The 25,163-nt window shown below is 42.1% G+C and overlaps 1 protein-coding gene across 3 annotated transcripts in view; it reads right to left on the reverse strand.

The window, feature by feature from the left end:
- DTD1 (D-tyrosyl-tRNA deacylase 1) overlaps nucleotides 1–25,163 on the reverse strand; it is a 144,018-nt gene that overhangs the window by 107,403 nt on the left and 11,452 nt on the right. For all 3 annotated transcript variants that reach the window (XM_015597228.2, XM_025039816.1, XM_025039817.1), the window contains exon 4: nucleotides 14,869–14,975. In XM_015597228.2, coding sequence (XP_015452714.1) covers nucleotides 14,869–14,975 — 107 coding nt within the window. The remainder of the gene's footprint in view (nucleotides 1–14,868; nucleotides 14,976–25,163) is intronic.

Genomic DNA, 25,163 nt, shown 5'->3' on the forward strand with positions numbered 1-25,163 from the left:
CAAGCCCCAAGCTCCTCAGCAGGACCCTGAACACTGTCGTCATCTGCTTGCTCCTCTCATCTTCATTCCCACCCACAGCCTTCTCACCGCACCACACTGAACTGCTTGTTATCCCACCAGGCAGGTTCAAGCCTCCCTCCTCTTGTTCACACTCTTCCAGGAATGTGCCAGCTCCTGCCCCAAGCTTTCAGACCCAGCCAATTCTTCCTCACCCTTCAAGACTCAAGCCAGCTGTTTGATATCTGCTTATGGACAGATATCTACTCTACTGTTATCTACTCTTATTTTCCCACATAAGACTCTATGCATTCTACTCGCTCCCTCAGCACCAGGCCAATGATGTTCCCTAAGAATGTCCCAGTGTGATTTTCATCTCATTAAAGCATAAGCCTCCTGAAGAAACCATGCCTTATTTCTCTTCTGTACCCATGACTAACACAGAATCTGGCATATGAAAAGTGGTCAACATATATTTGTGAAAAGGAAACAAAAGAAGGTAATTGGTCCAATTTTTATATACATAGTATGGGTCAAATATAGAAATTAGCCTCCTACTCAAAGCCAATGAAAACACCAATACATTTTTTTGTAAAATAAAAACTTTTAATGCAAATGTTATTTGCATTTGTTATTTCTGAAACACTTGCTCTTTGAGACTTTAAGGTTGATTGATTAGAGGAGCAGAATAAGATAGAATTCCTTTTCCCCACTGTCAGGGCTTACTTTGTTCTGCTGAGCTGAAGTTAAAGCCAAATGTAAGTGATTCGTCTCAGAAGGTCAGAGCTAAAGAGCCCAAAATGCAATCGGGCCCATATGGCTCATTAACATGCATGCCCTCCTCTGCCAGCATCTGGTTTCCATCAGGGTACACAAAGACCAACGCCTGCACAGTTCCTAATAGTCTCCAAAGGAGATTTCAAAACCACATGGAGTTATGGATTTCTTCTGGAGAATAAAGGCCTAAGGAAAAACAGTGTCAACAGGGAGAGCTGAGAGCAGATGAGAAAAGAGGTCCTACAAATGGCCAACATCAACATGACAGAATCACAGATTTCTAGAGCCAGAAAGTCTCCATAGGATCACCTGGCCCAACCCTCTAACACCAGATCTGAGGAGTTCTGTGATGTGGCCAAGGTCAACTAGCAGCAAGCAAGCTGGAATCAGCCACCCAACTCACAACCCACTCTTAACTACTCTTCCTTTCCTTCCTCCAAACTCCTCAAAGGGGAAAAAAGGAGAGAATTTCAAAAGCTAAACTCTACATTTTGTGTATTCCCAGTCTTTAAATAAAAGGGCAGATGAGGTGAATAGCAGACACAAGGCCATACAGTGGCCTAGGAACACCCCTTCACTCCATGCTGAGATGCTGACCACAGGCTCACCAGCATGTACCTGCAGCACGAGCTCATAAAGACATTCTTCTTCCACAATGGGTACTTTAGAGTCTTACAGAAAAAATGCCAGACCAAGACCAGCTGCCAGCTCATCACGGGCCTCAGTGGCCACAAAAACACAGTACGTAATTAAAGATCTAATGTGGCTGCCCTGTTCTACCGTTGTTCAGAGAGGGCTCATTTCTGCTCTGGTCTCTCTCAGAGCCTTGGCACTCTTTAAAGTGGCACTTACAGGCCTCCAAGACCTGCGGCAGCAATCTGAGGCCCCAGATGACATCAGTTCCAATGCCAGCTACCCTGCATCCTAGAAAGGATGCAAAAAAATCCCTCAGAATTACTATCTACACTAGAATCCTAAATCAATGACTGTACAAGTTATATCCGCTCTGCTAAAATACAGATTTTTCATTTTTATAGCCTTAAAATATATAGTACTTCACAGTATAGTACTTCACAGTATTCACTGTGAACAATGAATCCATAAAAGCCCCAAACTAACTCCTGGTTGTGGTTACCGTCATTGCTGTTGTCTTGCAAGTTGGAGGCCACAAGCTTTTTCTTCCAGCCATGATCAAGGTAACATAACGTAAAAACTGAAAACCACATTCCCACAAAACACCATTGCAGCCAGGAACAGGATCCCAATACATTGTGGATATTAAGAAACCTCCCATGGTTCCTTTTATTCTACTATTAATAGACAAGCCAGAAGGAATTCTCCCAAGGATGTTAAGCATTAAAAACAAAACCCATGAAACACTCACCAATAAGAACATGGAGACTTCATTTCTAGTTATTAAGACTAGGTCTCCAAAGCTTACAGGAGCTGATGCTGAAGTGGATCACATTTTCCCAGCACTGGCAGGAAGATACAACTGGCCACGTGCCCTTGCTTCTGGCAGAGGCCTACAAGTGGTCTGAGGACTCTGTAATTCAGAGACACACACGGATCTCTCTCTGCAGGTGCATGAATTAGGAGACAGGATCCTCCTTTTCTGTAGTTCCATTTCCTCAGGTAAAAAATGAGAAGCTTCAATAAAACTCCTGATGCTACCTATTACTATCATTTTTAAGTCCTGAACTTACATATTTATTTATCTTTAGAGAATTCCATTTCCCATGGCTTGGTAAAGTAAGTTGGGCTCTGACCTGGTTCCTTTCCTTCTTCTTTCTTTGGTTGGCTTGACATCACACATGAGGATGAAATTGATTTATCACAAATTTATTCTGGGTACTGAAATAGGCTTAGAATAAATTCCTGAATGCACTTCTCATCTCACTTAACACTAGAGCCAAGGAAGGGATCCAAGATGAGAAATGAGTTTATATCAGTTCTGAGCAAGTCTTTCAGGTCTATTATTCTTAACCTTTTGTGATTCCTCCTTCTGTCTCCTTTTATTAAATCTATTAAGAAAAACATGAAGAAATCCTAAAATAAAAGTTGGCTGAGCCTACCTGGTATTTTATTCAGAGTGCCCATCTGGGTGATAGGCCTAACATTTGCTGTTTTTTAAATCTAGGTTTTCCCCAAATCTCTCTCTCTTGAATAAAGCCATACAATTTTCAGGCAATCCCATCAATAACAATAATTCTAATTCGGTGAGACACTATCTTTGAGCAAATCCCAGTAAAACTCCCATTTATTGCATGAGATAATATCTTTACCAACTTAAGGATTTTAGAGCCAATATTAATATTTGCTAAAGTTGGGTGTTCTTATATTATTCTCTATACTTTTAGAATGTTTGAAATACTTCAAATTTTTAAAATAATAATAAAAGTCTATTTCCTAGAACACCTACGCCCGCAAAAAGAAATGTAAACAAGGATGATTTTTGCATCATTAGTAACAACAAAACATTACCAACAACTCCATAAGTCCATTAAAAAAAAGAACTGCTAAACAAAATGTTTAAATGAATGAACTGGCTATAGATGTAATGAAACAAATAACATTGTTGGAGGAGGGGGGAGAAATGTATGTTTCAGAATGCTATATGCAATATAGCAGCACTTAGGTCAAGGACATGGGCACACATATGCATACACATACACATGTATATGTACGCACATGGATATTTTTACATTTAATTGTGTTCCATAAGCTCCTTAAATTATTATTACATTCTTGGCTTCTTTTTTCTTGCTGTTCTGATTGGGTGTCCTTAACTTACCCATCCTCTATAATGGTGCTTCAATCCTCTTCTTTATCCACTCTATTTATTCCCTCTAATATACTCTTCATCTCAGATAATGTATTCTTCATTTCTGACTGGTTCCCTTTTATAATTTCCAATTCCATTTTTATGTTCTCTATCTCTTTGTTAAAATTCTCACTGAGTTCATCTACACTTTCCCAAAGTTTATTGAGCATCTTTACAACCCGTGTTTTGAACTCTACATCTGTTAAATTGCTTGACTCTATTATTCCTGGATCTCTGTTCTGTTCTTTCACATGGTTTCTGCTTCTTTGTCTTCCAATTTTGGCTGCCTTTCTGCGTCTGTTACTATGTCCTAAGCAAAGCTCCTAAGTCTCCCAGTCTTATTAGACTGGTTTTGTGTAGTAGGTGTCCAGTGGCACAGTCCTGAGAAGGGTTCAGCTGCAGGCCAAGTTTAGCCCCAGCCTGTGTCCTTCCGGGGATACCTGTTAAGATTCAGCAAGCAATACACAGATGTTGTGTTTATAGTTGCTTCAAGAAACCACACCAGAAACCAAGGCCAGCTGCCACCAGTGTGTGTCTTGGCTCTGCTCAGCAGGGAACATGGAACTTGCTGAGGACACAACTGTATGTGGCTTGAGTGGGGCTGCGAGTTGGGGAGGTGGGGTTTCAGGGAATCCTCTGGGCAGAGCGACCTCTGTTATCCAGTTTGATGATGTCTCAACTATGGAGACACTGCATCTGCACACTGGGAGAGGACAGGACAACAGAGGAACACTTGATACTGCTGGCACTTCTGCCAGGGAGAGAGCCCCACCTCCGGCCCTCGCTCCGACAACTCGGTGCCCCTCTGTAAGTCCCTGGAGCCCCCTGTGCAGCCTACCCAGCGCTGGTGCTCAGGGCGAGCAGGTCCATCATAGGAAAAGTCTGCTCGCGGCCAAGGCTCATTTAAGTAAGCCGGCTGCCGCTGCCATAGCCTCTGTCCCACTCACCTGCTCAGGAACGAGCATCCGCACAACTTCGGCCCCTCTTACCTCCTACCATTGCAGATTGATTATTTCTCTCCCTGGCTGTTCATCTAGATCCCAGGCAACTTTGCTTGCTGTTTGCTCCATGTTTCTGTCACAAATTTGATTTGGTCGCAAGAGGGATGAACAAAGCCTCTATCGTCTATGCCATTTTTTCCCATCAGTCTCAAACTTCTAATTTTTTAAAGGATATTGATTTTACCTATTATTTGTAATAAAAACTGATATAAAAATTTATTTTATGGACTCATGAGAAAAAGAACAGAACTTTTTCTATAAAAATACCTTTTTACCCAGGAATACTATAAAAACTTAATAAAAAATAACATTTCTAAACTGGTACTTTCCAGTTAATACACTGCTTGCATGAAATTTAAAAAGTAATAAGAGACTCCTCCCAGGAGAAAATGAAAGGGGCAAAGGGACACCATGAAATGAAAAAAAGAAAAAGAAAAAAAAAAAAGAATCCACAGAACATGAGGCCAGATCTAGTATGGATTTTGAAATGAAATTTTATAGAAGTTTTACTTATCCCCTCAAGGTCCCATGACCCAACGATGACACCAAGAGTTAATAACAGCCTTGCCCTCCCTCTGCAGTCCAACAGCACAGCGATTCCAGAGCAGAGCTACTGCCGAAGACGTTCTGTGGGCATTATGTTCCCGACTGAGCAGGAGGACTGGGGAATGGAAACAAGGTCACAGACTCAGATCTTTCCATTACACAGAAATTGAGGCTTCCAGGCTTCACTTTCATGATTAAAATTAGAAAATGAAATTGACTTCACATTTTATGGAAAGCAGTCAAAGGAAACATTTTATATGAAGAATCTTCATAGAAGTGCTATTCTTCTGCATTTCATATTGCCAAAAATATCTAAGATGATGGAACACGGCAGGGAGAAGGTGGCTATTGTGAGACCCTTGACCTGCCACCAGCCAGAGGCACACCGGCGTCCAGCCACAACCACCTCTTACAGCCCTGAATTTCTGCTCTGCCTCACAGCTGCTGCCGGCCTTCTGACAGTTCCCATAATTTCCAAGTTCACTGAGCACCAGGAAATATACTCTTCCAAAAATAAATCCTTTTTGTCCTTTGACAAGCTCCAAAGACTTAGATTTAGAAACTGCCCTGACAATATAAGTAAAAATGATATTTATAAATCAAATTTGACATAAATGTTTTTTTCTTGAGCTTTTTAAAATTAAAACCTTTTTATATGAAAGTTTTTTTTTGCATTTTGGGGAAAGCTAGGCAATAGTAAATCATCTGGCTTCATGTTGACCTGAAGAAGGAGGCCTGAATCTCTGAAATTTGTTCTTTCTTTTTGGTTTTTTGCTTTGTGTCCAGACTGTACCCAAGGATCACTCAGAACCAGGGGTGAGCATCACACCTCTTGATGTCTAAATGTCTGACCTCATCCTCGAAACTCATGCCCGGAATCCCTTCACCATCCTGCACCAGAGGCAGGAATGGGTCTTCCTTGTCATGAACTGTGGGAGGTTAGAATTTACAGTATATCCTAATGCTCGAACCACAGTATGAAGGCATTCAAACATGAATCATTTACAGAAAAGCCCTCTTGTGGGAGGCAGAACACCAGAGTGGTTGAAAGTGTCCGGAGTACATCCAGACTCTCTCCACGTTTCTCATCTGCCTGTGGAAGGAGCGCCTAACTCTTCTCCCTACCGCCCTGGCCCCAGCCTACACTACAATCCAGTCCCAGCCATCTCCACAAACACATGTGGATGCTCTCAGGTTCCAGTAACTCTCTAGCTTACTACTAATAAAATCCAAACTACTCACCCCGACCATAAGGCCTCGCACCATCGGGCCCGCATTTGGTTCCACCTTCGTGTCCTACCCTCTCCCTGGCACCCTTCAAGCTTCAATCACACTGGCCTTCCTTCCCCCAGCTGCCCCAGGACTCTGTACTTGCTGACCTCTTTGTCTAGCACATTCTTCCCCCAGTGTTCACACAGCTGGCTCCCCCTCAACGCAGTATCCTTCCCGAGCACTTGTACCTAAGGTAGTCCCCACCCCAAAAGCATTCTCTACACCCTGTTTTGATTTCTTTATGTTATTACAGTTTTAAATTATACTTATTTTTGTATGTTTCCCATTAGAATGTAAACTCTATAAGGGTACAACTTTGATTAGGTGCTGTACCTACATGCAAAGCCCAGCACAGAGCAGGCACCTTATAAGTACCAGCTGGATGGACAGATGAGTTGGTGGTGGGTAGGTGAGTGGACAGATAGAGGGATACACAGATGGAAGGATAGGTAAATAAATGAACAAGCAAACAAATTAATGAACAAATGAACATGGGCTACTATGAAGTACATTAACTACTATGAAATCAGTGCCACACAATGCAGTGAGGATTCAAAGACCTCACCAAGGATGGGCACTGAGTTAAGCGTCATGAATGAAGCACTGTCTGAAATGGATTTAAAAACATGGGAAGATGGCAACAGGTTAAGATAGGGAAGGAGTTTGTTTCAGGTGGATGAACAGAAACACAAAGGAGAAAAAACTAGTCCTACAACTCAACGTGAAAAGCTTTTACCATGAACTTAGCAAGTAATACACCATAAAATATGAACCCTTAACAATGTCCCACGTGTGTTTTTAAATGAAAATTATTAACCAACTGCACATGAAGCCTTGACATTTATACATTTCATTACATTGCAATTCTCCAAGCAAAAACTTAGGTGTTGATCATCCTGGGTTTTTATTCTAGTGCCATCAGTAAGTCAACTGATAAGTGAGGCATTACATGTCTGATATCTCAAAAACCAAGAGAACTATAAATTGCTTTTCAACTAAAAATCTTAAATGACTATGCAGCTACAATCCTACTCAGCCACTGGGCAAACCACTCGTTGGGTTCGTCTCTCTTAAGAAACAAGTTTTTTCACTAGCACATACCTCAGTGTCAGTCAGCAGAGGAGCCCATCATCAGTCACTAATATATCGAGCTGCTGTTGCTCTATTAGCTTTTCCCTGACACATCAGTAATTGTGTCAGGAAGGCAGCATGCTCTGGGAATATCTTCATCATTGTTGTGTATATGGTGGGGGGTGGGGGCTGAGGGACTGAGGGGCATTGATGAATGAGAATAAACTTACATGTGACCTCAATAATCAAGCCCAACCATCTTGCTTCCTGGCAGCTGCAGTAACAGAGGTTGTAAAGTATTTTTAGACATTTTAGCTCGGGTAGGGGGAGGGGAGAGCAGGGTGGTCCAGAAGAGACCAACACCTGGAGCTGGTAAAAAATGGCAATGTCCAATTTCCTCTGGTCTATTAGTTCTCAAATGTTAGTGTACTTGATGAGCTCATAAAGAACTACTTCAAAACATAAATCAGCTCCTCTTCTGGCTTCCACATGCAAACATGCCAGGAAATCTGGTTCAAAAAACCAAGGGTGGGGAGTGATGGGGGGCAGTGCCAAGACATATTTTAATATGCACCCTCAGAGTCTTGAAGCCAGTGGTCCTCCAACAACCCTTTGAGGACCACAACCACAGCCCTGAGTGACTCTGGTGGAGAGAGAACAAGGAATCCCTGCACACGGCAGCCCCCAGCCCACCAGCACCTTGCCTTCTTTGGGGTCTCCTGAGAATCTGATGAAAATCTCAGACCCTCACAGCAAAAGGCATTATACATAAAAAACTTAGAGGATAAGCCCAGGGCAACCCTTAGTAAACCCTTAAAAGACCACTTAACCTAATTAACACACTACTCAACTATCCTTATTTTCTCTTAGAGATCAATTTATTAAAAAACATAAGCCCCTTTCAGTCAGACTGCACCCAAACTAGGTATGTCAGCAAAACACCCGTGTAGTAAAGTATCTTATCTACTGGGCAGTCCTTTTGAAAAAATTATAGGAAGAGCTTCATTTTTTTATTTCTATCACTTCCAGATCATTCTTCTCTTTCTCTTAGTAATGCAAATGTTTGAACAAGGCTTCCTGCAAAACACCACCAACTGGCGAACATTTTTCAGCAATTGCCTGAGGCTATAAAGCTCAAAATAAATTAGCTAAAAAACTAGGAATCCCCAATTAAAATCTTGAGACTGTATAATTAAATTATTGCTGTACTCAATGTATAAATTCACAGAAGGATAAACTTTACCTCCCTCCTTTGGGAATAAAAAAGCTGCTAGTTAATCTTTGGCAGGTCAAGTCAGTAAGGTAAAGAGTTTGTTTTTTTAACACATCCACAAATGAGATTAGAAGATCAAAATAACTAAGCATCTGCCCAAAATATATACACAGGAACAAAAAATAAAGCCCTTAAATTTTAAATGCACTAACCCATTAGTGCCCTGACAGAGCTATTAAAAGCAAAACATCTGTTTTGCTCTAGCAGGATGTTAGAAATGTTTTATGGGTCAAAGGCAGTAGAGAAGATCATAGTTTTTAATGTACCAGCTACATTCCAATAATAGATGCTATGGATTTAAGAAGGTAAAATAAAGGTCAATCAATTGGTCAAACCACCAGTGGGTTGCCAGGCAGAGAGACACAGCCATTTATCTCAATAAAGCTTCTTTTTTAATTCTAAGGTGTACCAACTTAGGATAACTGTCTATATGGAAACAAATTAAAATGCTGAAATAAAGGCAATTCCCAACTAGAAAGAAGCCAGCCTGCTTAGAAATATCTACAAGGATCCCAATCCTTCCTGTCTGCCAGATAAGCATGCCTTGAGCAGGCACTCCCCACACTGGCAGGACTCAGTACAGAGTCTGACTGCTAGTGAGCAGAGGGCAGGGCTGAGGAAGGTCAGGAGTCCACCCAGCCTGCACACCCAATTCCCTCAGAGGGCTGTGCTGTTTCCTAACTCAAGGAAGTGGAAGTTCACACTGAAAGAAAACCAGGGTTGATTCCCATAGCCCAAGAGGTCTGGCAGGTGCAAGCCCTGCCCTGTTGGGAAGCCCTCCGTGCTGCAGGTGAGGTCCTAGAACTCAAGGTCACCAGCATGCCCACCATGATTCAGTGATAAAGATGAACAAGAGCACCAACAAAAACTCTATAATGAAGAAACTCTGGGTAAGTTTCCACTTTTGTTTTAGTAACACTTCAGTATAAACAAGGTAGAACTCTCAGTCAATGTTTGTTCAATAAATGTGACAAAATGAACTAATGACTGGAATAAATGCCAAGATCTAGGTACTATTCTGGCAACCAGACTCAGAAACACATTCTTGTAGCAAGTCAACAACATGAGCCTGGCTCAAGCCATGCAAAACTGAGTTGAAACCAAAAGAAATCGGAGAACTAGCATCTGGAGTTCAAGCTTAAAAAAAATGAAATTTTAAAAATGATATTTAAAAAAATGAAATTTAAAAAATTAGAGAGAATACGTACATTAAATAAATGTTCTTCTATGAGGAAATGCAACCTATGGACATAACATAATTCTTCCTTATATTCAGGATACTTCTCATTAGATTTGTTCCTCAAACTGAAATGTGCAGGAATTGAGAGTTCAACTTTGTGCACTAGCCATGGGGCTGCTACCTAGTTTGTCCTCCATTTCACCTTCTGGATTCCACAGCACATATTACTGAAAAGGCTGCCCCTGCCACTGGAAGTACAAATAAATGAAACCCAACGAAGGTCTTTTCCCCACCCCCTCTATACTCTACTTACTTCTCCTCAATTTTACAGAAGCCACAAATGTCTCAATCTAGACATTTCAAGGTTTCCAGGCATAGAAATGGATGCCTGCTGATAAGACAAGTGTACAGAGAAAATTATAAGTAATGGTGATATTCAGAGAAGCATAAAATTAAAAGCCCTGGCACCATTTTTCATCAGTCAACTTATCCCAGTGATTTTGTCAATAACCACATGAGCTAATTCAAAGACGTTTATTTGAAAGTTCATTTTTTTCGGCTCCTTCCACTATTTCAACTTAGTGAGGCTTTTAATTCCACTAAATAAATGAGATTTATTTATTAATGGCAACACTATATACTGGGTGGGCCCCAGGACCCAGGAAAGAGCCCTGGATTGCAAAATGCCCCTCCCTCACCAGGAAACCCCCATCTGCTTCCACACATGTGCAACCCCATCCATATGAGACCCAGAAAAACATTCCTCCACCCAAAGAGAAAGGAATTTAAGACTAAAACAAGAGCAAGAATAAGTTTCTACCATCAGGAATGACTGACTAGGGTGTTGAAATCTCCCAATTATCTAGACACTCACAGAAGAACTCATACTAACAATCTTTTCTAGGTAATAATCAGGATGTTCCTACCAGATCTGTGTTCTTTCACAAAAATGCAAAAGGGAGGACATCTTTTATCTGGTGGTTCTACTCCTGCTTCCACGCCCTATTCCCTTTGGAAGTACGTCTTTCAGAGCAAAAACGTCATCTCTTCTTCCAGCTTTCACTGTTAGAGCACATGATGGGACTCACAAAGCAACCTATAAATGCCCTGGGCATGGTGCTGGTGCAGCCATGGGAAAAAATGCAGAATTAGCAGTGGCCAGTTCCAAAACCAAGCAGGGCTTTGGTTAAGTCAGGCAAACGAGTTACCTTTACCAGTCCTGTCTTCACCAGCGGTAGCTGCATCACCCAGAAACAGAGCTCTGGGACTCTTACAAATAAGAATCTGCTCCATTTGTAGTACAAGCTTGAAAACAGCGACTGTGAATGCCTCCTCCCCTCTGCACCCTTAAAGGTCACCTAAAACCTCCAGTCTCCTAGGAGGCCTGTCCAGCTCAGCAGCAACAGCAGTGGCATTGGCCTTCTCAGAACTTAGGACATTCACAGACAGCACAGTTCACAGGCCCATGACACATGATTCCAAAACCAACTACACACACAGGCTCACCTCCCGGGGTGGGCACAGCAGGAGAGAGACTCAGAATGTTTGAATTTAGGAGTGGTGTGGACAGATGAGGAGCATGGAAACAAACTGATAACAGATGGTGCTAAGCGCTGTGAAATAAATCAACAGAGTAACTGACAGAATAGCCAGCAGGGCTTAGGGCTTGGGATCAGGGGGGTTCAGAATAACTCCTCTGAGGAGGAGACACTGACATTGAGACCAGAGCCCAGAGGAAGGAAAGCACTCGACCTGTTCTCAGAACTGAGAGGAGGCAAGTGTAGGTAAAGGGTAGGGACTGAGGGACAGCTGGCTGTAGAGAAGCGCATAGAACCACAGAAGGCTGGGCCTTTGGACCATGATAAATGACAGGAGGGAAGTTAGAGTGTAATCTAAATGCATTTGGAAAGTATTGAAGGGTTTTAAGGAAGAGCATAAAATGATGGCCTTGTGACATATCCTAAATTGTCATATACTGTTCATTGTTATTAACCTTCTAGGTTTACGTTGCCCTAAATCTATCTCTGGGAGGAAGGACTGTGTCACAAGACTTCCTTCTCTTCCTCACAGTGCCTAGCACACTTTGTACACTAAAAAGACACTTGATGCATAAATATCTACACACACACATACACACACACTGTTCATTTGTTCGGATGGTTTAAAGAACATACATCTAAAAACTTTCCAAAAGAATCATTCCTCTGTAATTTATGTAGTTTCCACCACTACAGTAGTGAATGGGAAAATAAAACACTTAGAATTAAAAGCTCAGTTGATGGAAATGCAAATTCACCAATTGGTAAAAAGAATTTGGCTTGTGTTTCTACGGACACAAAAACAAACAAATCAGCTATTTGCCCATAGAGAACACCCTTCCCATTAAGAATGGAAGGCAGAGATAGGCCACAGGCAAAAGTCAACAGCCACCAACATAAGGGTCCCTTCTATGCCTACTCACTACCACCTACTGGACAGTTAGAGGACAGATATCTGTGTAGTTTTCCAGGATCTGAGACTTCTGGGGTCAGTTAACTAGTACAAACAATTGAAACTGACAGAGGGCAATTCATGCATTTGAAGAAAAAGCTCATAAAAGATTCGGAAGTAACTAAAATAAATGATTTTCTTATACTAAAAAGTTAATCTTGGCTCATTAGAGATTAAAAAAAGCATGTCTACTTGTTTTTATGTTTTAAAAAAGAAGAAGTACTAGAGGAAAGAAGGTTGAAGATCCTAAAGATATGATGTAGTACCCTACCACTTCTAGAAAAATATTTGAAATAAAAAAAATTTTGCTAAAATTTTTCTTTAAATACAGTTAAAGTAGAATAATAAATCAAAACTACAGAATAATGAATAAATAAAACCAGAGAGAGTTGCCAAAGGCAAGAGGAAAACCTGGAGAAAACTGTGTCCTGGAAAACAAAGTTCAAGACAGCGTCCAGGGGCAATTGTGGCAAGATCAACTCAGGTGGGCCTTTGGGCCACAGTCATGAAATAAAGCAATGTGGAGGTCACTGGGGATCTTGATGAGAGTCTCTGCAAAGTAGAGTAGTGCACTGAGGAGGCAGGGAGAAAATGGAGGCATTTCTCAATTGGAGATCCTTAGGAATGTTGAAAAAAGAAGACGAAGGGCTTAGTGGAGGCCGCTGAGAAGGTAGAAGGGGAGCTCCACCCTTGATTTAATGCTCTGCTGTCACCATCTTGAAATTCTAAAGATTTTTGAACAAGGAGCCCCTCATTTTCATTTTGTACTAGGTCTCACAAATTACGCAGCTGGTCCTGGCCCCGGGGGAAGTGGTGGCCTCAGCACCAGGAATGGCAGCTCTGCTACCACAGTTGAAAGAGGGGATAGAGAAGCAGGGTCAGTGCCATCCAATGGTTTCTTTCTCTGTGAAGCAGAAAAAAGGAGAGTCAATCTGCTCTGATAAGCAAGAGGGCGGACAGGGCGAAAGAGGCTGAAATTTCATGCATGGTGGAGAAATCTGGTAGGCTCCACCTTAACCAGGTGATGAAGGTTACCACTGTCTGTAATAAGAGAACTCAACATCACATACCTCCTCATATGATGCACTGAAAATAGCACAAGATCACTCTGGTGCTATTTGCTATTCCTGTCAAAATGCATAAGCTCAATATAATCACAGGAAATCCAAACTGAGGAACATGCTACAAAACAGCAAACGAATATACTTGAAAAGTGTGAAGGTCATAAAAGAAAAAGAAAGACAGAGGAACCAGCACAGATTGAAAAAGTCTAATTAGATACAATGTGATTATCATGAAACAGAAAAAAGACATTAGGAAAAAAAAAACTATTGAAATCTAAGTAAGATTTGTAGTTAACAGCATTGTATCAATATCAATGTTTTGATCATTGTACTATGAGTATGAAAGACAGTAAAGTTTCTGGAAGCTGGATAAAGAGTATCTGGGAACTCTGTTTTTTCAACTTTTCCGTAAGTCTCAAATTATTTTAATATAAAAAGTTTGAATTTTCATGTGGATCTTTTACTTGTGATTTCTTTAATGTTATTAGTAATTCTAGAACCTCAATTATCACCTTTGAAGTCTAGCACTACCGCGTCAGACATGTTCCTGCTTCTCTATCAAGCCAAAGGATCAGTAACAAAAAAGAAAGGTTATGTTTCCTGTTAAAATTATGACTTTGAATTGGTCATACAGCTGTAAGTTCATATAATGCTTCCCCGCACCTATTGCATCATTCCGTTTCACAGCATCCTAGCAAGGGAGAGAGGACGGGGTAAGGGAGGGAAGAACAGGAATGTCCCTTCAGTTCTCACTTCTTTGCCGCTCCTTCCACGTGTCTCAAAGGCTATAAAGTGGGTGCATTAATTAAAGCCCTTAAAAATGTTAAACATTTATGAGAACCACACTGGTTACAAGGACAATCACAGATTTCCTTTCTCTATTTTGATTCATTTTTTTCTGAAAGCTTACAGAGTTCGCAGCAAATCCAGGTCAGATATTGCTTTAGAAAAATAAGGTTTTACAAAGAACCTCAGGTGACCCATCTACTTACACCTGGGATAAAACCCACTCCAGGTAACTATTCAGAATGGGTGAACCAGCCAGTCCAGGACCAAGTGGAGTTGTGCTACTACTCTGCTGCCACCAAGTGGCGGGTGGGCACAAAAGCACCCTGCCAGGCACAGGAAGAACTAGGCTCTGCAAATGGCATTTTCTCTGGAATCCCAAGTCAAGAGGAAGCAAGGGAGAACTGTCCCTGCCTGACACAGCACTAAGAAGACAGAGTGTAAATACATGCATTCTTGAGAAAGGACATATTAAAATAAATACTTAGTTACTGCAACGAACTATTTTGTCTACCTCAGATTGAGAACTGCTCCAGAGACTAAATCAAAGCCAAAAGGTGTTACAGGCACCCCAACTCCATGCTTACCTGCTTTGGGTCAGAGGTAGTAGCGCCAGGAGCAGAGGATTCCAGTTCTATGGTCACTGGCCCATCGTTCTGAATGTGGACTTGCATGTAGGCACCAAACTTGCCATCTGAAAGAGCAATTCAAACAGTTACAAGAGATGGAGACCCTAGAATACCTAAAAAGCACACCTTGATCATGTAATCAGAAACCTGGAGAGCAGAGCTGGCCCACTCCACCAGTAGTGAGGGAATTATAACATTAAATAGCAGAGATGTTGCCGCACACCCTACAGACTTAACAAGAATTAAAAGATCTGGTAACACCAAGAGTGGGGGGAAATGTGGGTTAAGAGGACTATAAAATGGCAGGAAAGTAAACCAATGTTGCCACATGAGAGGGCATTTTGGTGCTGTATCCAGTAAAGTGAGTTGAACAAACCCTACAACCTTGGAATTCCACTTTGGGGGGTCTACTCTAGAAACCCATACAATAGGAAACAATCAAAGATATTCATTCTAGCAGTGTTTATAAAAGAAAAAAGTGGACATCATCCCTCAGCAGAGGAATGAATGCATAAATTCTAAGTCCTCAGTAGAATACTATATGGCAGCCACATCCATTAATATGGCAAATCTCAAAAACATACTGTGATTTTTAAAAAGTAACTTGTAACAAGGACACATCATTATATCACTTATATATTTTTAAACACCTCAAACAAGTTACATTACTTACGAATATATAAATCTGTGTGTGTGTGTGTGTGTGTGTGTGTGTGTGTGTGTGTATCCTGAATACATGGGCAGGAAAGACGAATGCAAACACAGGACAGTAGCAACATTCATATCAAAGAGAAGGCATGAAATGATGGAATTTGAGAGAGAGAGAGACCTAAAGTAAATGTGACCAACTGGGCAGTGAGTACACAGGGTATCTATTTTCTGTATGCTTCATAATTAAAATTTTTAAACAACTTAAATATAAAGGAAAATAATACCTAGGAGGCTCCCCCAGAATAACCTCATCAACTGCCCTGTAACTGGCCCACAGTCTCATATACTGTAAAGTAGGAAGGAGGTCCTGCTCCCTCATTGTGGGGTCAAAAGGCCAGTCAGCCTACAGAAAGCACTGCAGGGCAGAGAACTGAGGAGACACCTCACTCCTCACAAGAGGGTCAGCCCAGGGCTCAGGGCCTGCAGCTGGGGGCCACTCATCTCTGCCTGCCCCACATTCCCTCCTCACCTCAGTGAAGCAGCAGAATCATCCTGCTCCCTGGAAATGCACTGTCCAGCTGGCCACTGGCTGCCCCAGCAAACAGCACCTCTGTGTGTTCTATTCTGTTTTAACAATTTTAACACCCAAACCCACTCAATTGAGTCTGATCAATCCGTGAAGGCTAAATTACATTTGTAAAGAAAGCCAAGAATATGCTTTGAGAGATGATGCCATGGAATAATCAGAACATCAACTCCAACCATCCAACCACCTCTGTTAAGCTGGGTCTAAACACTGCTAACGACACACATGACACTTAACACAAGGAAACAGTGATTTTGACAAGTAGAGAAGGTTACTTGCACACCACCTCTGATAAATCCAAAATTAAAAAAAGACTTGGATCCACAGAGTAAAATTAGTATGAATCCTCAGAAACCAAGAACCATCGATGAGATTATGAGATCCAGTCCACATCTGAAAATCACTCACTGCTTTTCACTCACAACAACTGTGCCAGGCACAGTGCTAGAGACCAAAGACCCAGTTCAAAGGGACAGTGCAGACAGCCTGGTACTTAAGAACCCTGTGGTCAAGTGTGGGAAACGACGGGCACATGATGCAGCACTGTTAAGCCCGTGAGGCATTCTGACCCTGAAGCCAGAGAAGGGTCAGAGTCTCTACCTTGGAGAATGGGGAGAGAATCAGAAAGTCTTCTCTTATCCATCTACACAGGGTCAAAGACTTGAAGGGCAACTGGGACTCAGGATGGAAGAGAGAAGAGGCCCAGCCCTTAACTAGTTCTGAGGCCTTAGGCAATTTTCTTAACCTCCCAATGATTAATTTTCCCATTTGCATCACGATGATACTAAGAGGGCCTAAGTCATGGTGAAAATTCAATGAGACCACGCATGGAAGTGCTTGGGACAATGGCTAACATATGATATGTGCAAAATCAGCGTTTGCCCTTATTATTATGAAAAGTCATGTTCAAGAGACTCCACAAAAGCAGAGCAACACTTCCCAAACTGTGTCCTGCTGGGTATTCCTTAAATAAAGAATGCCACAGTCATGTACTTCTGAAAACCACACTTGTTTGAATCTTCCTTCCACAATCACGACGCACAGCAGCATGTAACAGGCTCTTAAGACATCCTTAAGCAGAGAAACCTATTTAGCTTCTTTGCTCTGGTGCTCCTCAAACTCCCCTGGGCAAGAAGCCTTTATTGCACATGGAACATCCTTTATAATGTGAATGACCCTCTAAGAAAGGCCAAGGAAGAGAAAAGCAGTGAAAGGATATACCAGCCTAGGGCAGACCAGCCTGGAGCCTGGAGTGGCTCTGCTCTCAAGTCCTGGGGTCCCTCAACACCAGACCTTCCACAGCATGAGATGACCTCCCTGGGCTTCTGCTCTCATCACCACAACCATACAGTTTCCACCTCTGATTCTTCCCCACCTGGCAGTACTCCTGCCAGTGACCCTTAACCTCATAAAGGGCCTTAGCGAAATGGGCAGACCAACTGTTGCTTTCTTCAGAGCACAGACAGTAGTGTTGAAAACGGAATTAAAAGCACCCAAGCTGTTCACCATTTTTATAGGCAAAATTAAGCTAGTTCTTACTGGTTAGTCGAACATGCTCAAATAATGGTGACTTTCCGTGACTTCCTATCAGGTTAAAATGGCTGTTCAAATCTACAGAGCTTTTGTTTTATCCATGTCAGAGGAGCTAAAAAGACATCAGCTGGGAAGGAAATCATGTGTTTAATTGCATGCTAAAATTATGGCTACAATTAGCAGCAAATTTCAGCCGCTGCACTCCTCAGGGAAGCTGACGGCAGACTCAGGAGGAAATTATTTCCGACCTTGAATTCCTGGTGCCAGGATATACGGCATATGCTTCATTGTGTTTATCATTCCAAAGCAAGAAATCTATTTTCTTTTCCTGTTTCTCTTCAGTTAAGAACAGAACTATTATCTGAATCTCCATTTGTGCAAACAATAAATCCAAAGACAGGTTTTAAGAGTTCTTAAAAGAATAACATTTTTTCCAGTCCAGATCAAAGAGTAAAGCCCCCAAGTAAAACTATATTGGCCAGGGAAAATAAAAACATTTTTAAAAAATAATCTTAAAAGACAAAAACGTATCTACATCTGGGCTCCAATGGTGATATAATCAAGTTGTTCTTATAAGTCCCGAGGTTCTCTCCAGAAATGGAGGAGAAGCACGTGTCAGACACATTTGTGCCACATTTCCAGCAGGAAAACTCCCCATTGGAGCCAAACCTGCTATGACCTGGCCTCTAGCGCAGCTGTCTGAGGCCCCGACCCCAAGCTAGGGCATCCCTTTTACCTGCAAAGGCTGACATCTCAGTCCCTTTGAACAATATTTAACTGATTGTGACTACCCTCAAGAAGCCCTGCCCCACCTCTTTGTGCCTGGTTTAATCTGGGATGACAGTCATCCTGGGAGGTCATATTCATGAGGGTGCTCGTGAGTTAGTACAGGCAGGGCACAGAAAATCTGAGTCACTATTACTATTGTCACTCCTACCACTGTCCATGGTACTACATGGGCAAAAGGGGTGTGGGGAGATTAAAAGAAAAAAAAAAAAACTGAAAAGCAGACTATTGAAGAAAAATGGGGATAACAAAAGACCCACATTCTTGCTTTCCAGAGGCAGCCCTACATGACTGTGACTAGGCTGGGGCATGGCCTATCTCTGGGGGACCAGTCCTGGACACCAGTACTAGACACTAAGCCTCAGGCCAGCCCACCTGAGCACACTCCAAAGGTGGGTCCTGTGCTGTCAAGGTGGCATTCTCACCACCCAGGCTTCCTGGGCAGCAGGGAAGAGTATTACTGATGGAGACCCAACATGAGGTGCACAGGCTGGGAAACAAGAAATCAAGGAAATGTGTGGAACTGGGGGCTGAGAATAAGCAAGGCTAGGGCCGCACTGCTCTTGGAGTCTGGTCTAGATGCACTGGCCTGCATTGCTCCTAGAGCCCATGGGAGTGTGACCCTAGTGGCTAGCTGGATCCATAGCAGGCACTATGATGGCTCTGTCCACAAGCGTGTACTGCCTCTACAGAGGCAGAGTGCTCCCCGGCCCCACCTCCCCAGAGCAGCCAGCCAATGCAGAGCACCCACTGGGGCAGGGAGTCTAGTACAGCAGCCAACGCAGCTCAAGGTGGGATGGAAAGCAGAGGCAAGAGCTCTGGGAGCCATCAACAGAGATCAGCAGCTCGAGCAATGGCACTTCCTAAGTGACTTGGCAGGGGAAATATTTGGCTGTTGGCAAAAGGGTACATGACAAGCCCTTTAGGCCCTGACAGCCAAGTTTCTCAGAGACTGAGTGCCAAGCCTAGGTGGGCAGCATTAGAACCACTGTCCAATTCTATCCACATTCAGGGCCATGGAGGGAACTGAAATGGTGATCCCAGGACCTTTGTGACTTCTCCCCAGGCTCAAGTACCCCTTATTGGTGGACTCTGCTCAGCTCTGCAACAGTTCATTCTGCTCAAGGGAGACACTTCCTTTGGGCAGCAAACTTCTCAGGCCTGGGACTCCATGGCAAGAAGTACTGAGGGACAAGCCCTGTGGCCCACGATGGAGAGTGCCTACTCACAGGAGACTGAGGGTACTTGTCACCATATGGGGTCACCCAATTCCAAACTAAAGAGCAGAAAGCAGGGGCTGCCAAGGAAAATGGATAATAACATGGTAAATGTCTAGGATCAAAAGTAACCTCTAACTGGGAGGTTAAATTCTCATCAAAGCTGAAGTTCTGAGGTCACAGGTTTGGTGTAGCCCTTCTTGCATAACAGGGAGGCTTAAGGCAAGGTTTTCTCTAACCATCAGCCTTACTCAGACATCTCAGGCTCTGCTGGTGTCCGTGCCGTCATTCTGCATGGGATAACTGTGTCAAAGCCTACCTGGTCTCCTCACTGAGGCACAAGTGATCCTGTGCAGGGATAATGCAGTGTTTGAACTCCCAAAGGAAATATATGGACCCTTGTGTGAAACAGCTCAGATACAGCTGACTCTATTGAGCACGGACACTCTTCCGCCAAGAGCAGCAGAATAAGAAACCAAGGATAGCAGTTTCTGAACTCATCAGGCCATGGGATTTAATTTCAGACTTTGATTCCTTCAGACTTGAAAACCTTTGGACTTGAATATGATACAGAATTTAAACCTGACCTGTAATTTTTTCCCCTGGGACTGTGATCATGGGAGAGGGTTTTCATTCAAATTTAGTACATTTCCATGTTGTTGGCATTTTATTATGTATTTTGTTATTGGATATATTAATATCATCACTTAATCTCACTACAGAACCTCTGGTGTGCTGGGCTAGGCAATGTTCCTACACACAGTTTGGGACAAAGGCTAAGGCATAAGTCTTCACCATGGGACCAGAGTGGCCTTGGAGGTGCTTCTACAGCAGGGTTCTGACTCAGTTTAGAGCATCTGGGGACAAAAGACACATAGCAGGAGCAGCCTCAAAGCATTCGAAGGTGGACACGAAGGACTGAGCCTGTAAACTATGACCCTCTCGAAAGCAAGGAGCCCCTACAGCCATAGTGAGCCTGTGATCCCCAGGGGTAGAGCCACAGTCCTGAGTGACATGTAACCCCCATCTCTCTGTGTATCCATATATACAGCTGACCCTTGAACAACACAGGTTTGAACTGTGCAGATCCACTTATATGTGGATTTTTAATAAGTAAATCGCTGGCCCTCCATATTTCCAGGTTTTGCATCTGTAACTTCAACCAACCATGGATCAAGAACAGGATTTTCTCTCTGTCACTTGGAGTCTGAGGATGCAGAGGGCCAACTATATGCATTGTTCTTTGCTATTTTTATATAAGGGATTTAAATATCCTCAGATTTTGATATCCGCAAGGGTCCTGGAACCAATCTTCCTCGGATACTGAGAGACTACTAGGTAGTCAGAAGTTATTTGTGGATTTTCGACTGCACCCCTAATCCTCATGTTGTTCAAGGGTCAACTGTATATAATTTTTCTTGTAATTGTTATTGAGAAGACAGAGTAATCCTTAAAAGTTTCCCAAACTTGAAAACATCTATGGGGGAAGTGGCTCATTAGGGCTGCTGTGTTGGGAACAGACTGAGGGAGGCCCAGGTACAAGCAGGTGATGGGATAACTGCATATTCACATGCAAAAGACTAAAGCTGGACCCTTATCTCACATGATAGTCAAAAATTAACTCAAAGTGAATCAAAAACCTAAATGTAAGGGATAAAACTATAAACCTCTGGGGAAAAAACATAACGTTAATCTTTATGACAATGACCTCTGGAAATTGTTTCTTGGCTTTCGGTGTTTCTTAACACCAAAAACTTAAAACTTCTGTGTATCAAAGGACACTATCAAGAAAGTAAAAGGACAACCCAAAGAATGGGAGAAAATATCTGCAAATCATATATCTAATAAGGGTCTAATATCCAGAATTTATAAATTACTTAAGTCTCAAGAACAAAAAGACAAACAACTTAGCTTTAAAATGAACAAAGAACTTGAACAACCATTTCTCCAAAAAAAAGATATTCAAATGGCCAAAAAGCACATAAAAAGATATTCAATATCATTAATCATTAGGAAAATGTACATCAAAACTAATAATGTATTTCATCACATCTACTAAAGGGCTATAATCCAGAAAAAAATGGAATATAAGTGTTGGCAAGGATGCAGAGAAATTGTAACCCTCACACATTACTGGTGGGAATGTAAAAACGTTAGGTCACTATGGAAAACAGTTTGGTGGTGCCTCAGTAAGATATATATAGAATTACTATACGATGCAGCAATTACACTCCTGAGCATAAAATCAAAAGAACTGGAAACAGGAGTTCAAACAAAAACTCGGACACGTATTTCATAGCAGCCCTATTCGCAACAGCCGAAAGTCGAAAACAACCCAAATGTTCTTCAATGGATGAATGGATAAATAAAATGTGGTATATTCTGGCGATAGAATACTATTCAAAAAAAGGAATGAAGTACTGATATATACTATAACATGGATGAACACAGTATGCTAAGTGAAATAAGCCCAACACAAAAGGGTACATATTGTATGATTTCAGTTACATGAACTATCCAGAATAGGCAAATCTATAGAGACCAAGAGCAGATTTGTGGTTGCCAGGGTCTGGGGGGAAAAGGGAATGAGGAGTGACTAGTAAATGAGTACAGCATTTCCTTTTAGGACGTTGAAAATGTTTTGGAACTAGATAGTGGTGAGGGTTAGACAACATTGTGACATACTAATGTCACCGAATTCTACACTTTAAAATGGTTAATTTCATGTTATGTGTATTTTAACAAAATAAAAAATAAATTAGTTTTTGAAGGAAGAACAAATAAATGCTGAAAATGAAAAATAAATGACTGACTTAAAACTCAAATGACAAGCTAAACTCTAGACTTGACTTAGTCAAAGAAAGAATTAGTAAACTGGAGGATTCACTCAAGACACTGCAAAGAGAGAGAAAGCAATTATGATGCTATACCACTTATACTATTCATTTGCTTAATAAATTCTTTGAAGAAAATTAAGGCGGCCAACTAATTTATCAATATTTCTGCATTTGTAGACCTGAAACAATAAGGTTTTGAACTCTTCTATTTCCCCTGCTAAAAGATTCAGATTTTTCATCCTGAGTCATTTCATGTCCTTGAATTGTGAAAACAGTGAAAGGAGTTTCTTTCCACCTATGCCTGTATCTTCTTTTTTAAAAATTGCCTTTATTTGTTAAAATTGAATTGTCATAATAGACTCTGATGGGCAAGAAGAAAGAGGTGACCTTGCAATTAATGATCAGAAGTATGAAAGGAGCTCAGGATAAAAGAGACGAAGGAGAATAAGGACAACAGGTAAAAGTCCAGAGAGGAAGAGGATGGATGAGAGAGCAAAGGCACCAAAATGAGCCTGTACTCATCTTCATGAAACTAGACGCATTCATCACACAAAATAACTGAGCATCTATAATGCGATATGTAATATACTCTGCCACTTCCTTGGGGTACTGAACCACCACGGCACCGATGCTATTTTTAAGATGACCACAGACACCTATTTAGGTGAGGAAAGGAGAACTGGTAAAATTAAGTTGTTGTTCACCTCGAATAATCAATGAATAGGCAATTCAAGGAAATCATGAAAAACTAGGATTGAAAAACAAAACTGTATAGAGGTTGCCATTTGGGCAAAGGGAAGGTAAGTTGTAGTCACAGAGATGACACAGTGTAGGTTTAAGACAAAAAGAGATATGCAGACATAAAAAAGGAAGTTGCAAATTACTGAAGAGAATAAAAGAAAAGGAAGAACAGAAAATATAAACTGATCTGGCCAAGATCAGGCACATAGCTGCATCACACTTCTGCACAACAGCATCGGCCTGCACCGCAGTCTGCGGGCCTTGCCTTTTATCGATGACGCAGACACGACCCCACATTGTGATTTCCTAAACACACACTAACAATAATGTTTCCAGCATCACGGCCCTTTCCAAAGCACGTAAAACAGGCTCCCACTGAAAGCTCACTCATGCTGCTAAAATGCTTTAAGTAGTGAAAAGAGTAGAAAATTAAACAAATCCATACAAATTAAACACTAACCATGAAGCAAAAACTGGATGTGGTCTTCCTCCTCCTGACACCTTCTCTTTGCATTGTGAACCTGTAGGAAACCTGGACATAATGGACGCCCCGCGGAGTGAACAGGGCCGAGGCAATCACAAAGCTGCTGCACTCCTTAAACGTCTTTCCACATTTCTTCAGTTCTTTGCCACCCACGACAGAACAGACCCCACAGAGCATACACAGGTAGCTCTTTTTAATACTGTGGCAGCTTCTGATTTGCTGAACAAAGCCGACAGGTGAACGCTTCCTGGGCCAATTACAAATGGCTCAGAGTTGGAACAAGAAGCTTGAGAGCAGAGATCCTTCTTTTCAACTATTTCATTTTGGTATAACATTTTTCCTAACCATAAAAGCAATGCATGTTCAACACTCAACTTTGCGAGTGTTTAATGTCTCTCACCGAACAGTACTTTCAGAGTTCTTCTGAAGGATGGAGATTCTTAGAGGCCTGCAGAGGACCACATCTGAACCCAGTTTCCTGGGGGTCAAGTAAAGCACCTTTAACCTCTGGCTCATTCTGCAATAGAGAGGAAAAACTGATGAATTTGTATACTAGATTTTTTCCCCCTAAAGCCATTATTTGAAGAAGAGCCAGAGAATGAGAATAATCCATTGAGAGCACCAGAGTTATGAGCTGGGGGAAAATTAAAGATGGTCACAAACCTTTTGACTTTCTTTCATAGCAAAGTGGATCTACATGCCTCACCTTGAATCTGGGTGGGCTGTGGGATTGCTCAGACCAATAGCTTATGGTAGAAGAGATGCTGCACCACTCTCCAGACTCAGCCTCAGGGGCTGGCACTTCCATTTCCTGTCTCTTGGAACACCTGTTTTTGAATGCTCACTCTGGGAGAAGCCAGCCATGATGTTAGAAATCCAACTACTGTGACACCTCTAGTCTGTGAGAAGCCCAAGCAATGTGGGGAGGCTCTGGAGGATAAATGAGGTGAAGAGAAGGAGCAAGATGCACAGAGGACATCCTAAAAGCAGATCCCCTAGCCCAGCCAACACGACATAGCCCTTCCTAGATTACTGACTCACAAAACTGTGAGGAAGACACAACAGTTATTTTTAAGCCCCTGAGTTCTGGGGTATATGTCAAGTAGCAATAGGTAACTGGAACATAAGGCAAAGGAGGCAAATTCACACAAAAAAGAGATGCCCCAACAAAGCCAAAGGGTCGGACTAGAGTGGGGAAAGGTATAAGAGCAGATGCAAAGGCCAGATGCAAAGGTAGGAGGTTCCCAACAGACTGCATCCAAACAGGCCAAGGGTGCTGAGGTTTCTGGTCATGGGGGTGTGGTGGGCCAGCTTGGTTTAAAGTACTGAGTCAGGGCCAGTTGGGGCGGAACAGGCCCTAGTGTCACTTGCCTCTCTCTCCCAGCTGCTGAGAATAGATACAAGTCTAAGTAACAACC

Source organism: Pteropus alecto, unplaced genomic scaffold (genome assembly GCF_000325575.1).
Source record: "Pteropus alecto unplaced genomic scaffold, ASM32557v1 scaffold45, whole genome shotgun sequence".
NCBI lineage: Eukaryota > Metazoa > Chordata > Mammalia > Chiroptera > Pteropodidae > Pteropus > Pteropus alecto.